Source organism: Opisthocomus hoazin, chromosome Z (assembly GCF_030867145.1).
Source record: "Opisthocomus hoazin isolate bOpiHoa1 chromosome Z, bOpiHoa1.hap1, whole genome shotgun sequence".
Taxonomy (NCBI): domain Eukaryota; kingdom Metazoa; phylum Chordata; class Aves; order Opisthocomiformes; family Opisthocomidae; genus Opisthocomus; species Opisthocomus hoazin.
Genome location: NC_134454.1, coordinates 74,765,860 through 74,781,177, shown reverse-complemented (window position 1 = coordinate 74,781,177; position 15,318 = coordinate 74,765,860). Strand labels below are relative to the sequence as shown.

The following is a 15,318-nucleotide window of genomic DNA, read 5'->3' as shown; positions in this document are numbered from 1 at the left end:
GAATTGATTCTGAAGGTGTCCCTTCCCATGCCCTTCCTCCCTACAAACCCCACACTCTGTAAAAGCATCAGAATACACTGAAGGACAAACACATCGAAAATTCAACACGACAAATAAGGAAGTATTGTTGAAAAACTCCCGGATTTTATTTTTTCTTTGGAATAGAAGACTGTCATCTACCAAATACAGTTGCAGTGCACATGACATAATTATAGAAACAATCCCTGTAATTCAGCATGGAAACAGCCCTTAACAACGAATGTTGTATTTGGAGAGTAAGCATTCTGCAATAGCAAAGTCTAACTTAGACATCAAGTCAGTCACGTTAAAAATAGACAAAAAAAAGTGGTTTCTGAATGTGGAAATCTCTTTTACTCAGCAGTCCAGGTTAGTGTCAGCCTGTTACCATAGTATTCTACTCCTTGCATTGAATCTCCGTAACTAAGCCTATAAATCATAGTCAACGATACATAACGTGGCTCAAAGCTTGCAATATTTTTCCAAGACCACCATGACATTGGCACATTACCTGAAGACCTGCATCACTCTGAGATCATGACTTCAGACACCCACATGCTATGGTGATAGATACCAGTATAAGAAACAAATGACAACGGCATTCCTACAGTATGATGAGAATGTCAACCACAAGAGTAAGACTCATGTGTGGGCAACCACTTTCATCCCAACTGACCCGCAAGCATGATGAATAATATTAGAACATATTAGGACTAGTGCTGAAGTGCAAAAAGCATTTAACCTTACTGTTCTACGATATAATAAATAGATAAATATGAGCATGGAGTAGAGGAGGATTCAAGTGCAACAATCTTGAGTATTCACTTTAATTCACATTAAGTACTTTCACAGCACTGGGGTAAGTACAGTAAAAAAAAAGCAAGCTTTACTACAGAAAGTAATCCTGTACCCGACAAACACAAGAAGCCTTCTATATATATAAACCATTTGGATCCATACTCTTGCTATTTTAATAAGACTAATTTTTCCTAAAGACTAGTCCTATGGCTTCTCTTTAATTCCATTTAATAGGCTGCATACTGGAATTTAGAAGTACCTAAAAATCTTTAAAAAACAACATACAGCTGTATGTCATGTCAGTTTCCTTTTTTTCCTCAGCAGTTCCCAATGACTGTGCTTTGTAAGCAATGTTTGTAATGAATATTACGTATTTTTCCAAAACTTTCAGTTCAACTGCATTTTTGTGTGCAGTTTCTCTTATCTGCAGCAGATCTGTGAATTGAATCAAACTGTTGCTAATGGATAGGTATATATCCTACCAAGATTAAGTGATTCTGCATTTATCAGCTAGCTTTTACATTAATCTCTTAATGTGTTTGTTCTCACAATAGAAAACTGCTACTTGAAGACGGAACCAGCAGTCATTCTCTATCTGGAAAGTCATGCTGAAAAAGGAATAAACACCTCTAGCATAAAGTCTTCTTCTGCACAGATTTGGCAAGAGGTGCTCAGTCCTTTTACTGGGGCACGCCACACGGCCAAGACAAAGCCAGACGGAACAACGCGTGCTGTAGCCCCTTTGCTGTGCAATGTGCTTGTCACATGCTCCACATGCAGCCACATCAAGCACCAGATCTATGTGTATATACACATCATCCCCTGATAACACACAGTCCAGTGTGGTCTCCATTTCACTAATACGTTAAGTACCTAAAGGGTTACTGTCTCTAGTTACATATGTGCCCCTCAGACATGGTGTGTCCAAGCAGGTGGAAGCCATAACTTCCCAGATCATGTGAACTACACGGGTGCCCTTCGTCGAAACATGGATTTCTCATCCTGAGCTAGCTTAACATATCAGTCTAACAAAAACCCACAATCCTACTTCTAATTCCATAGACAGCATTTCACACACAACATATACTTCAGTATTTATACACATTTCAATACCATAATGTAATAATCTCGAGTCCTGCATGACAATACAAAGTGTGAGGCTTATTTTCAAGGACGCAGGTACTCTGAAATACTACGTTCATTGCATTTCAGATCTTCTTGCATAACTTATCGCTACTTTAAACACACCTAGAAATGTACTCCGTGCCTGCCTCCCAAAGCATCTTACTTTCTTTTATCTGTAATGCTGTCATTATCATGACCGTATCATTTTTAATTTTCTCTTCCTTCACATAAATTTAGTTTACATTTATGCCTTGTATGAAAGCGAGGTTGTTTGCTACTTGCAAACTTCTTTTCATTGCCTTGATTACGTTCTCTTTATTGTTGCCTTCCTTGATCCCTACATATCACACCATAACGGACCAAAGTCCATTTGACATAAAAAATTAGACACTCAATGAATGTCTTGTTCACAGTCTTGCTCCCACCTTCTACTGTATACAACTTGATTTCCTGCTCTTGTTTTTAGAATTTGTATTATTTTTTACTTTTATTTAGCTCTTTTTGAGTATGTTACTCGTACTTGCTACAACATGGCATCAGCATAATGGTCTATTTTTCTGGTTCTTATAAAAATGCCCCCAGGTTTTCTTTCATTTCAGCCCATATGCTTGAAATATTTGAGCTGATCAGAAAAATATTGTCTTCTCATTCAGATGTGCGACTGAAACATGAATCTAGAAGCCAGTAGCAGTCCCTACAGCCAGTATGAGCAGAATGCTTGCTGCTGCTCTTACCTTTGCTCAACTTTATTTCATATCACAGCACATTCTTTTCTTTGTAAGTTTGTTTACACTTACACATTTACCTTCAGTAATTATTTTAAAATAATTATTCTATATAAAACAGAATAAACAGAACACATCCCCAAGGGCTTCCTCCAAAATAAGCACGTTCTTTCGTTTGGTTAACTCCTTTCAAAAGAGTAGAGTGAACTCCTCTGAAGGGAGTGGATTTTGTTGGGAGCTCTACTGTACTTAATACAATAAACTCTTGACCCTCTTTTAATCCTTTATGAACTACTTCAGTACAACTGACTCTAAAATACAAGCCATCATCAGCATCAATCCATACCTGCATACAATTACATTACTTCATCAGTAGCTGTGCAATCTCTTTTGATTCAAGTTATATTCACACCAATTTCAATGTGGTTTTGGTGGGGTTTTTTTGATGGCAGAGATAATTTTCGCCCTCTGCTAGTTACTTCCTGCAAAACATTCAGATTACTAGTAAAAACAGAAACAAGCAAGCATTATTCGGAAAGGGCCAAACACCATTCCAATAGAGGACTCAGGTGTAACATTTCTTTTTTAAGCAGATGTTTACTTTTTAAATAAACTAATTCAGTTGCATTAGGGTATTTTTCACTGCCCAAACAAATAGTATGATGCTTCACAGAGGAACTATATCACTGAAAACTCCATTTAAATTCCTCTTCCTCACTGTTTTACCTTCAATGTATGAGTCTTTAGATGGCCATGCATTCATAAAAACGCGCAAATATAACCGTGTCATTTGGAAGTATGAAGATACTACGCTTTTACTAACCAAAATTATGCTGGAGAAAGCCTTCACAGAACAGACAATCCTACCAGCAAAATAGGTCTTTAACCTATTTTGAAACAAGCTATGATAGAAAAGGGCTATTTTGCCAGAATCACTTAAGGTAAAGATGAACCTCTGCATGTTTGCTTATGAACACCCTTTTAAGAACTGACAAACTAAGATTTTATTCCTTTCCTGTTGCTCTCCAGTTAATTTCTCGATGAATTTTCTTTTGCAAGCCTCATTAGCAGGATGGCACTCAAGTTTCACAGTTAAGTAATCTCACTGCATATTTGATTTATTTTCCAATCTTAGTAATAACACTTCGTTAGAAAACATTTTTAAAACTAATAAAACAATTATTAAAAAAAATCTTACAAAGCAGAAAAAAATCTCAAGACTCTCATGCACATATGTATTAAAAATGACTAGAGGGAAATGTCTTATAAAGATATTCAGTATGTGGTTTTTCAGAACTTAATTTATTCCAACACAGACTTACCATTATCACATGCATTAAAACAAAGAGCACCCATGTCACTACACTGCCTTAATTTAATAGATCTGGCTTTAAAAAAAACACACAAGACAGATTAGAAGAAATAGAAGAACTCAGTGGAGAAAAAACAATTAAACATAGCAACTGTCATCAACAGACTGACCAAGTATTAAAAATCTAGGCAGTAGAATGACCTATCCTGTCCTACCCACAATATTTTGGAAGTGTTGTGAATCTGAGTAAGTCCTGGTTTTAGATGAGCTCACTGGCTTGAAGCTGAATCACTATACATAGACACATTCTAACTCCAGTGAAACTGACCCAATTCCTTTTTCCATCCAGAAATTAATTTCTGATGAATAAAGTTTTTCCTCTACCCATACATAGCAGTTTATATTTATCCATGCTGTAAAGCAATTAATGTTGCACTGCAAAGCAACGCTTTTCGCTATGTAGCTTTCTGGAGTTTGCATCAATCTTTTCATGGCAAACTCTTCTCACTACATCCCAGTTAAAAAAAAAAAAAAAAAAGAAATAATCAGCAATTTTCAGCTGATTTGTTATAACCTACACTGGGGTTTGTGAGTCTGGTCATGTCTTAGGAACCTTATCATTTCTTAAGCAGGAAATGGGATGGGTGGAAATTGGTATTCTTTCTTCACTGAGTTCAAGACTAAGAAAACCTTTAGAAGAGAGGAAATGGAATGACTTGAATATGAGTATGATGGGTTTGACCTATTAAAAAAACCCAGAGGCATGTCTGAAATCCTGGTCCTGTTCAATGAGTGCAAATTGAGGATGCAGGGCTGTACAGAAATTACATCCTCAGACAGCTGATGATGAACATCCAAAAAGCTTATTAAATGGAGATACACCTGACTTTCTTCACATTTGTATTTATTGGTTTCTATAAATATCTATAAACAATTGTATTGTGTACTGTCATAGTTGCACAGTGTGTTTCAGATTATTATCTGAGATCTGAGGTGGAAGTACCACTGGATGAGCAACATGAACCAGGTAAATTCTCAGAAGTGGTACAGAATAGCAGAATGTCTGATTCCCAAGAGTCTGTTATGTATACCATAATGTAGTAAGTCCTCTAACATCTCTCTTCACCCAAGAAAGTGTCCCACATGGTCCAGCCTACAGACATTCAGACCTAAATCCAAAGACTTTCTCGGAGCCTGTTCCTCCATCTTTGTAATTCAAAGCAGCAATAAAATAATCCAGTCAATGTTTAAGAAACTTCGCCTGCAATGAACTGCAAGCAGTCTTTGTGACTGCATTTAATACAGGTAGTCTTCATACACTCCTCTGAATATACCCAATACTAGAATCAATACTAGGCTGTTGTTGTTGGGATTTTTTTTAAAGATTAAAAAAAAAAACCAACAACAAAAAAAGAAATTAACTGCTTGCACAAACATTTACTTGCCTCTCATTGTCAGTGCAATGGGGGAGCAGTTTAGGCTGGTAACAGAACATCAAGTATATACACTGAAAGATCTTGCATGCAAAGAACAGTTTAAGTGCACCCCCAACCTCTCCCTCATAATAATCTGTTTTTAAATGGATTAAAGAGTAGCTGAGTACAATGGAAAAAAATCTCTTTAACTTTTATGGGTTTTTGAAGAAGTTAAGCAATTCCACAACTCCCATATGTTTTTCTGGAAACACACTTACTGCAAGTGTCATTGACAACTAGGAACCTTTTAAACACTGTTTCCGCTCTTCAGAAATACTGAAAGACATTTGTCCTACATCTGTTGAAATACAGATCTTTAAGAACTTACCATAAATATTTACAGATTCCTACTGTGTCATTAGCATATTTATCTGAGCTGAACATTAAACAACAGGGTATTTAAAATGTTAAGTTTGCTGCTGAGAAAGGAAATACTAACGAACTGGGAAACTGCTATATAACCAAACATATGATTATCTTAATAAATTAAACAGGATACACCGATATTAAAGCCTGCACAAAACACTTCATCCAATGTTCGTTCTCAATAAAAAAAAAAAATTACTTCATGAGGAGACTTCTGCTCACTGAAAGAAAATTGGTACAGGCCATAAAGAATCTTTGCATAGTGCACAAAGTCAACCTGAATGTGAAGCACCTCCTCTAGTATGTGACTCACATACCAAGACAGGCAGATTTTCATAGGCCAAATGCTGGTCAAGTCCTTGCTGAAGCTGGTGTACAGTTCTTCGAAATCTGGAGCTGCCAAAGCTTTCTCATTTATCTACACACTAATAGCTGCAGTATTGGTGCTGCTACGCTGGCTTAGAATAACAGTCAGCTCGAAGACAGTATCATTTAAATATTAACCACAGTATTTTTGGAATGAATTACGTATTCCTATTTTGGCAAAAATGGATTTTTACAGCTCACATTAGTGCCTTTAGAAGTAGAAAAGTATCAAATTACACATTATACTAACCAGCTTCCAGTAAGCATAAGTCATACTGCAAAAAACAGCTGTAATAATTCTTTATGTGTACTAAAGAGATGTTACCAATTTAAAGATTAGAGGTTTTGTTAAAAAGATTCAAGAAATGATTTTATAAATGCATACTCTGTACATGAACCTCTCTTGTGTTCTCATTCACAGACTTAACAGAAGTGTTACGCGATATCAGAAAGTGAAAACAAAGAGAAACAGTGCAACTGCTCAGCACTGCTCTCCTCTTCAGAACGGCAGAAAAAGCATGGTGGAAGCCAAGGAACAGGTTCCTTCATTCTTTCAGCTTTCATTACTCTGCAATGGTTTCATTAGACAGGCAAAGTCATTTCACAAGACAGATCAGAGTCACACAGCTGGTTTCTCAGCTCCTCCTGGTCAGTAGGAAAGCCGTGTGCCCGACTCCTCCAACTCACCTTTGCCATTTACCTGAAACATAGGGACTGGGGTGCCAAGTAAGCATCCACCCCTCAGTATCAGGTATTGCGGCTGGAGCACCGACTGAAGGATGTTGTAGTAAGCATCCATTTGTGTAAATCATTCCATCACAGCTGGCATCCTGATAAGCTAACATAACTCCCTGTTCTCCTGTTATTTCCACTGTGAAAATATTTAATTTTAGAATAATTTCAATTAGAGTGCTTTTGCAGAGATAGCTTAATTCCTGCATTCACATAAGACCATAATTAAGAAATGTTACAAGAGAGCTGTCCACTAAGCTGTCCCGCTTAGCACAACTGTCCTTTTCTACAGCTTTCCGCTGCTTTTAAGTAAAAAAAAAAAAAAAAAAAAAAGTCTAATTGTTAAACACAGGCTACTTCAAAAACACCCTGTGTTAAGGAGCCACCATCAAGACCACATGAACCATTTCTTTCCAACCTAGAAGAAATCCTACTAGTTTGTCTGTTTTCTTCAAAACAGAGTTAAATCTTTAAACTATAGTAAAAAAAAAAAATAGAGGACTGATACCATTTTCATATCCTAACAGAACTTTTTTACTAGTGGAGTTAAAAATTAAATGCACAAGTGGACAGCCACATAAGTTAACAACCTTTACAACAACCTGGAAAGCTGCTAATTAAAGCAGAATTTTATTACTCTTGTCTCTTCCAAAAGTGCATAATTAAGATTCAGAACTCCTTGGCACATAGCTCTGCAGACACTGAAGGTTTACACGAGAGCAGAAAGCAATGAGACAAATTTGTTGAAGAAAAATCTTTCAAGCACTTCTAAACACAAAGAAGTCCCAGGGCCAAAACTTGCTGGAGGCTGGGAAAAGTACTGTGGGGGAAGTGCCACTACATGCTTGCACCATTTGTATGACTCTTTCCCAGCCACTCACTGTTGGAAGTTGTTAGGATACCAGGCTGAACAGATCTTTCATTTTAGCTAGCATTGATGTAAAGCACCCAAATATAAATAAATATTAAATGGAGGCTTACATGTTTAAGATATTTTGTTACCACAGAACTCCAGAAGTATCTAGGAGTCAGTCACCTAAATCATACAGGAGATACGTAAATGCTAATATGCTAAATAATCTACAGATCTGATCCTAAGTGTGCCAAAGTTAAGAGAAAGTACCAGGGCAGAATTTCCATAAGGTATGAAAACATGCATCAAGAGGGTTTGGAATTTTTTTCTAAAAAGATATATGCCTCCTATTTTTGAACTTATGAAGAAATAATTGACTACAAATCTAGTCTGGTGAGAAAGTGGGGAGAACAAAAGCCCACTTTTCAGCATCAGGTAGAATATATAATGACAGAACCACACTAGAAAAATTCAGATATTTAAAGTAAAAAATTACTGCATTGTATTACCAACACCATCCAAATTAATGCAGGAAGCCAGAAACCAACCCTTCATACACAGCTCAAGGAATTCTTCCTAACATAGCCTATCTCGATCCCTTATATATATATGATATGCTGACAAAGCAATCTAACACCCTCAGCAAGTCTGCAGATGGCACCAAGAGGAGTGGTGCAGTTGACACATCTGAGGGACGGGACACCATCCAGAGGGACCTGGACAAGCTCAAAGAGTGGGCCCACGTGAACCTCATGAGGTTCAACAAGGCCAAGTGCAAGGTCCTGCACCTGGGTCAGGGCAACCCTCGATGTCAATACAGGCTGGGGGATGCAGGAGTTGAGAGCAGTCGTGTGGAGAAGGGCTTGGGCATACTGGTGGATGAAAAGCTGGACAGGAGCCAGCAACGTGCGCTCGCAGCCCAGAAGGCCAACCGTATACTGGGCTGCATCAAAAGAAGCGTGGGCAGAAGGTCGAGGGAGGGGATTCTGCCCCTCTGCTCCGCTCTGGTGAGAGCCCACCTGGAGTCCTGCATCCAGCTCTGGAGCCCCCAACATAAGAAGGACACGGATGTGTTGGAGCGGGTCCAGAGGAGGGCCATGAATGTGATCAGAGGGCTGAAGTACCTCTCCTATGAGGACAGGCTGAGGGAGTTTGGGCTGTTCAGTCTGGAGAAGAGAAGGCTCCAGGGAGATCTGACTGTGGCCTTCCAGTACTTAAACGGGGCCTATAGGAAAGATGGGAACTGGCATTTTAGCAAGGCCTGTTGTGATAGGACAAGGGGTAATGGCTTTAAACTAACAGAGGATAGATTCAGACTGGAAATAAGGAAGAAATTTTTTACAGTGAGGGTGGTGATACACTGGCACAGGCTGCCCAGAGAGGCGGTCGATGTCCCGTCCCTCGAAACATTCAAGGCCAGGTTGCACGGCGCTCTGAGCAACCTGGTCTGGTTGAAGATGTCCCTGCTCACTGCAGGGGGGTTGGGCTAGATGACCTCTAAATTCCCTTTCAACCCAAAGCATTCTATGATTCTGTGACTCTATGAACTCTTCCCCAAAAAATTAAGGAAGAAAAACCTTTAAAGCCATGAAGTATTTCCAAAACAAATGCAAACCCAAGTAAGATCTAAACCTTTTGCTGCTATATGAAACAAAAATCTCCTTCAGTATTACTGTATTGAAATAAGCTTATGATTATTCAATTAATTATTCTGCCTAATCAAAGTTTCTTCACCTCACAGACAACATGACTGTGAGGAGGAGGAGATGTGAAAATTCAGGAAAAAAAGAGCAGTCCCCACACCTTGGAAAACTGACAGCTTTTGCTTTTTGGGTTTTACTGGGGGTTTGGGGGGGTTGTTGGTTTTTTGGGTTGGTTTTTTTAGGGGGAAGGTGGTGTTTTATTTTGTTTTTTGTAGAAACAAAGAATGATAATAGCAACAACGATTTTAAAACTAAACAAACAACAGGCTTTCTGAAAGTTATGTAACACATTCACCAAAGTACCATTTTACTTTCTCTTAACTTTAAGCAATTAATTTTTCAGCAATGTTTTGAGTAGCTACCTTACTAAAAATAATCCTTCCCATTCTAATGTGCCCAGCTGTTTGAAAGAAGCTATGCACTTCTAGTTCTCATCCTCAACTCAAAAACGTTTTTGCAGAAGAGCATTTTTATTTAACACAGGGGGGGGGGAAATGTATTTTTGTACCTTTGCACACAGATGAAGACAAAAGCTTCCCAATACAAACAAAATAACGGATCCTGGCACTTCTGCCATCTAAGGCATGCAAAGACACACTGAAATTACAAGCTGATCTCATAACTTTCACAAGGCGTTGATGGCTGCAAGCCTTATTCCTCAAAGGAGCTTTAAAATAAAGGCTTAGGTGAATCGACACCATAAGCATACTCTGTTTAATGCTGTTTTCCAAGACTAATTTATCTATGTAATACTTAATGTAAAATCAGACTGGAGCATAACTTTTGCATACAGTATTCCTGTTTAATGTTGATAGTATCAAGCCAACTCTTTGGAAAGAGCAGGGACATATCTAATGGTCAAATTTGCTAACCTATCACAGTAAGGCTCTCCCTGCTCCTCCCAATACAATTTTTAAGAATTTCAGTTGCTTTTTCCACCCTGTAACATCCTAATTCATGTTCTATTGTTTATTGTGATTGGCTGGGATAACAACATTATTTTAATCCCCTCTAAAAGATACCGTGTTGTGTTGGGGAAAAATGAAGAACCTCAGTTGCGCTGTAGTTTATGTGCACAACAACTACACAACGTTGCCCAGTATCTGTTCACAAACACAATGTTTTATTTTTTAATTTCTAAGCTGATAAAGAATTGCCATGCTTTACCTGCGATTTCATCTCATAAAGCGTAGCATCCTCTGGAGTTAACTGAAGTGCTTCATCCCACTTGTGAATAGCCTCTCGGTACCTGCAGTAAAAACAATATTAGTCTCACCATATTTCAAGGTATTAGATACTACTATTTTTATCCTGACATTGTCCTAAATAAAGTGCCATGGTTTCTCATTAGTATTAATGATTTTTCTAACCACTTCCCTATAAGACATGCTGAACTGTTGTCAGGAACCGGCTATTTGTTCTTCTGAGCAAATGAATGCTAAGTACTATTGTACAACTGGTCTCAAGTGAATTTACAAGTCAACACAGGAAATCTATGGCAAAGCAATGGCTTAAAACTAGAAATCTTGAACTGAATCCAAGTCCCTTCATTGTCAAATCATCCGTAGTCAGGCATAACGAAATGCAATCTGAACTCAACACACCTTGCTACAGTCATCATTTAAAATTTCTTTTCAGCCCAAAAAGGCTGAAACATAGGAGTTGCCCTCCTGCATTTTTGTACTGAAGATACTTGAGTAACTTTGGTTTATAAATACAAGAACAAAGTTGACAGCAAACAGTTATACTGAAATCATTCAACTCCGGGAAGATATACAGTAGCTTCATAATCTGTTGCCCCTTCCTAGCAAACTGAAGAGTTGACTGAAACCAGTAAAACGTAGGTCTGTCTCGAACACAGAGGTAAAAGCTGGACAAATGCATCCTAGGTTTTTGAACAATATTGGAGAACTGTAGCAGCATAAGACAATGGGGTTACAAGGGTACAGTCCTTCAGCCCCAAAGGCAGTCTCAGATTAACGAGTCTGTAGGGTGCCACAAGTTCTCTGAATCCATTTCAAAATCCACCTTTGTTATGGAACTGCATAGGAACTCCTAGATCTATATTAATTTCACTGCAAAGGTATGAAAACAGTTATTTTTGATAGACACACACTGAAACTTTAATACAGTATAGATAAAGCTAACGTAATTTTCACATGCACTTCATATAGAAACCATTTTTATCTTCCCCTATTCCCCATTCTTCCTCCTCTCTCCCTTCCCCATTTTTCACTCCTCCAGCTTGTATTGCACTTCCAGGTTTTCCAGAGCAGTCACACAAAGACTTCAGAAAGTTCTGAACCAATTGGAAATAGAAGAATAGACTGGAAAAGCAATGCAACTGAAGTCAAACTCTCATTCTGATCAGGTATTATTACTTTGTAAACGACACTGTGAATTACGTTTAGCACTCAAATGTCAGTAGAAGCTTTAAACTGCCACTTAGTTAGCAAGAACTAATTTTTGAGTAGAAGATGATAATTTTGTTCAAGACCTAGCACAGGCATAGCACAATAAAAATTTATATGAGTAAGGGAAATCCTCAGCTCAGTTAGGTGGTGTCCTGGCTATGCAGTAAGGTGTAATATTGTCAGTGTAGCAAAAAAGTTTAGAAGCATATGATTCTGGAAAAGAGAGCAAACACAGTAACAAAATCAGTAACCAGAAAGGAAGGAACAACGTTGACATTCTGGAAATGGAAATATGTAAGTTAAAGTCACTTTCAAGAATCACCATTTCTGCTTCTGTGGAGGAGACATCACTGCTCAAAGTGTCAATCTGAATGGGATAAAAACTCACAGCAAGAACACACTACCTCTGAAGGGAGCACCAAATTTAGAAAAATATTCCCCCAAATTCTGTTGGGTTTTGCTGCCAATTTTTCAACAGTCTGCCAACAGAATAAAGATGTGCAAGGGAAAAGAGGTTGTCCATTCGCAGAAGTGCTGTGCTATGTGTGGTCTGTGTATGAACAGCAAGTTACTCAACTCCACCTGCGAGCCTCAGAAAGTGTGACCCAAAAGAAGCGATGACAGAATGCCAGGATCACTTGCCAGGAAGGAGAACACAACAGAACACAGCTGGAGAAGGAAGATTCGTCTGCAGGTACATGCTAAACCACTGCTAAAACGACTGATTGCTGACTACCAGTTTACAGGATGGACATGGTCACACTGTTGTGAAACATCAATCTTTGCAGTGCACATACTTCTTTAAAAAGAAAGTCTGATAAAACATAACTGTTCTATTCTTTTGCAGATTTTCAGGAAAAAAAAGATATTCTAGTTGTTGTTCCAGGAAAAACCAAAGACACTGTTCTTATTAAAAAGAAACTGAGTGATGTTAATTGCTCTAATAAAGCAAACTTAGGGAAAAATTCCTTTCTATAGTCTTTTAATCAAAGAATTTTCTACCTCATTCTTTTGAAGGAAAAAGATTATATACTACATTAAATATCAAACGCCCCACTGAAAAAGCAGCCTGGGGATATAAGGTACAGTTATAAAGTCATGTTCCAGTAAATGTTTTATGAAAACCATAAACCTTGGCTGAAATAATAAGTGAATTAACACAAGGGTAGTGTTGTAAAATAAATAATTAAAAAATAGATCATTTTACTGTCTCTCAGTATCTTTCTGAGCTGAATTGTACAGGACCTTTAGCATTATAAGGAGGAAGAAATAATTCTGAAAAGGAAAATGTCAATATAAATATATCTGCATTGGGTTTTATTAACACAGATTAAATGCACATTCCATTTGCTATTCCCATTTCTTTTCTTAACAAGTAAATAAGCTCACACACAGTTGAGTGACTAGCCAGTAACAAGCACATACGGATCAGCTAAGCTGCAAAACCTACAATTACATCGCTGGCAAAACTGAAGTAACAAATTTCAGCTTAATGCTCTCCACTGAGGTCTACCTGAGCTTCTTCCCATATGCCTGACACAGAAAGAGAGCACGCATGTTCAGAACACATGCTACGGCACAGCCGATGCACTGCAACATGGATTTGAATTTTATACACCTTCAGAAAAAGGTCTAGCACTTCAAAAATTAGAATAACTTGTATCAAAAATAACATCTTGGAAACTAGAATTCAAAAATCACAGATCCATCCACTGGTGATGCTGTAAACCTCCTTCAGAAACCTCTGACATTTATCAAAGTGGAGATTAATCCCAAGCAATATTTGAGTGGGGGCCTACTGATCAGAAAGCAGCTTTGTTGATAAAAGACCTGGGGGACAAATTGTTGAGTACCAGACAGCAATGTGCTCTTGTGACAAACAAGCCCAACAGCTTCTTGGTCTGCCTCAGCATCACCGTCAGACAAAGTGGTGATCTACCTCAGCTCTGGTGAGATCACGTCTGGAGTGCCTGATCCAGTTCTGGGCTGCCCAGTATGACAGAGACATGGACAAACTGGAGTGACTCCAGAAATGGGCCACAAAGAAGATTAAGGGCTTGGAGCATCTGTCATCTAAGGAGAGGCTAAGAGAGATGGGACTATGCAGCCTGGAGCAGGGAAAGCTCAAAGGGGATCTTACCAAACTGTAAAAATGCTCAATTTGGAAGCAGGGCAGGGAGTAAATAAGATGGAACCAGACTCTTCTCAGTCATGTCCGGTGACAGGACAAGAAGCAATAGGCACAAACTGAAGCACAGGAAGTTCTGTTTAAACATATCTCCATCACTGGAGATATCCGAAACCCAACTGGACAACATCCTGAGTAACTTGCTCTAGTTGACCATACTTTGAGCAGGAGTTGGAGTAGAAAGTCTCCTAGGGTTCCTTAGGATTATATGATACTAAGATATCAGCAACGTCAGTGATACATGATTTAAGATGAAATATGATTCTCTCTTGTGTAAATGAAAGAAAAAGTAAGTAAAATACAATCTTACAGCAAACAGACTTATTCATTTTTAGATGTCTGAGATTACTATAAAAACTTATCTAATGAAACAGTAAAGAAGTCACAGAATATTGATAATGGGCATATCTTGATATTATAGAATACTGAATGAATTATTTCCAGCAAAAGTAAAATCATACTCTGCACATATATTGTAACTAAGCATCTAAACTCCAGAAATATAAAGCATTTTTAAGAAAAGACTATCATATTTTGAAGCATTTAATTACTTTGTGTGCGTACAGAGATACAGTATAGTTAATTATATCTACCCGCAGTGATTTCAGTAAAATAGCACACCTCACTACAAAAAATTCTACAATTATAACCACAATTTCATAATCGTTTTCTCTTCTTTATTGCAATGCCATTAAAAGGAATAAATTATTGAGAACTAGATACATCTGGAATGGCTTCAGTGTAGAAAATTTGATAGATATTGCCAATTTTTATTCAACAGCATATGAAATCCCATAGCTTCCCTAAAGTACTAAAACTGGTCTCTTCAGACGTGCTACTGACCATCTGGGAGCTATACAGACTTGGCATGTTTTACTACAGCTTGCTAAACTTCTGAAACAAACACCTCATGCTTACACTTCACTTTCAACAACACTTCTAGGAAAACAGGATCTCTTGAACTCTTAAACAAAATCACTAGAACAAATTTGCATTTCCATAAAAAAAAATATTTACTTGGAGGCTCTTGGGTAAAAAAAAATACCAAACCTTGTTCAAGTTACACAGATATCAGTTTCCAAATCATACATATACATATACGTATATAATGTTAAAAACCATCATCGCAGATCACGTAGGATCTAGAGTCCTGGAGCTTTACTCTAACAGGCTTGCCACAGTTGATGCTTCAGCAACACACTGAGACAGGGCATGCTCAGAGCGACACTGAAAATACCTGAGA

The 15,318-nt window shown here is 38.0% G+C and overlaps 1 protein-coding gene across 2 annotated transcripts in view; it reads right to left on the bottom strand.

Annotated features, from left to right (window-relative positions):
• Window positions 1–15,318, bottom strand: part of TTC33 (tetratricopeptide repeat domain 33) — a 50,517-nt gene that overhangs the window by 14,457 nt on the left and 20,742 nt on the right. For both annotated transcript variants that reach the window (XM_075411872.1, XM_075411873.1), the window contains exon 3: window positions 10,641–10,722. In XM_075411872.1, the coding sequence (XP_075267987.1) occupies window positions 10,641–10,722 (82 nt within the window). The remainder of the gene's footprint in view (window positions 1–10,640; window positions 10,723–15,318) is intronic.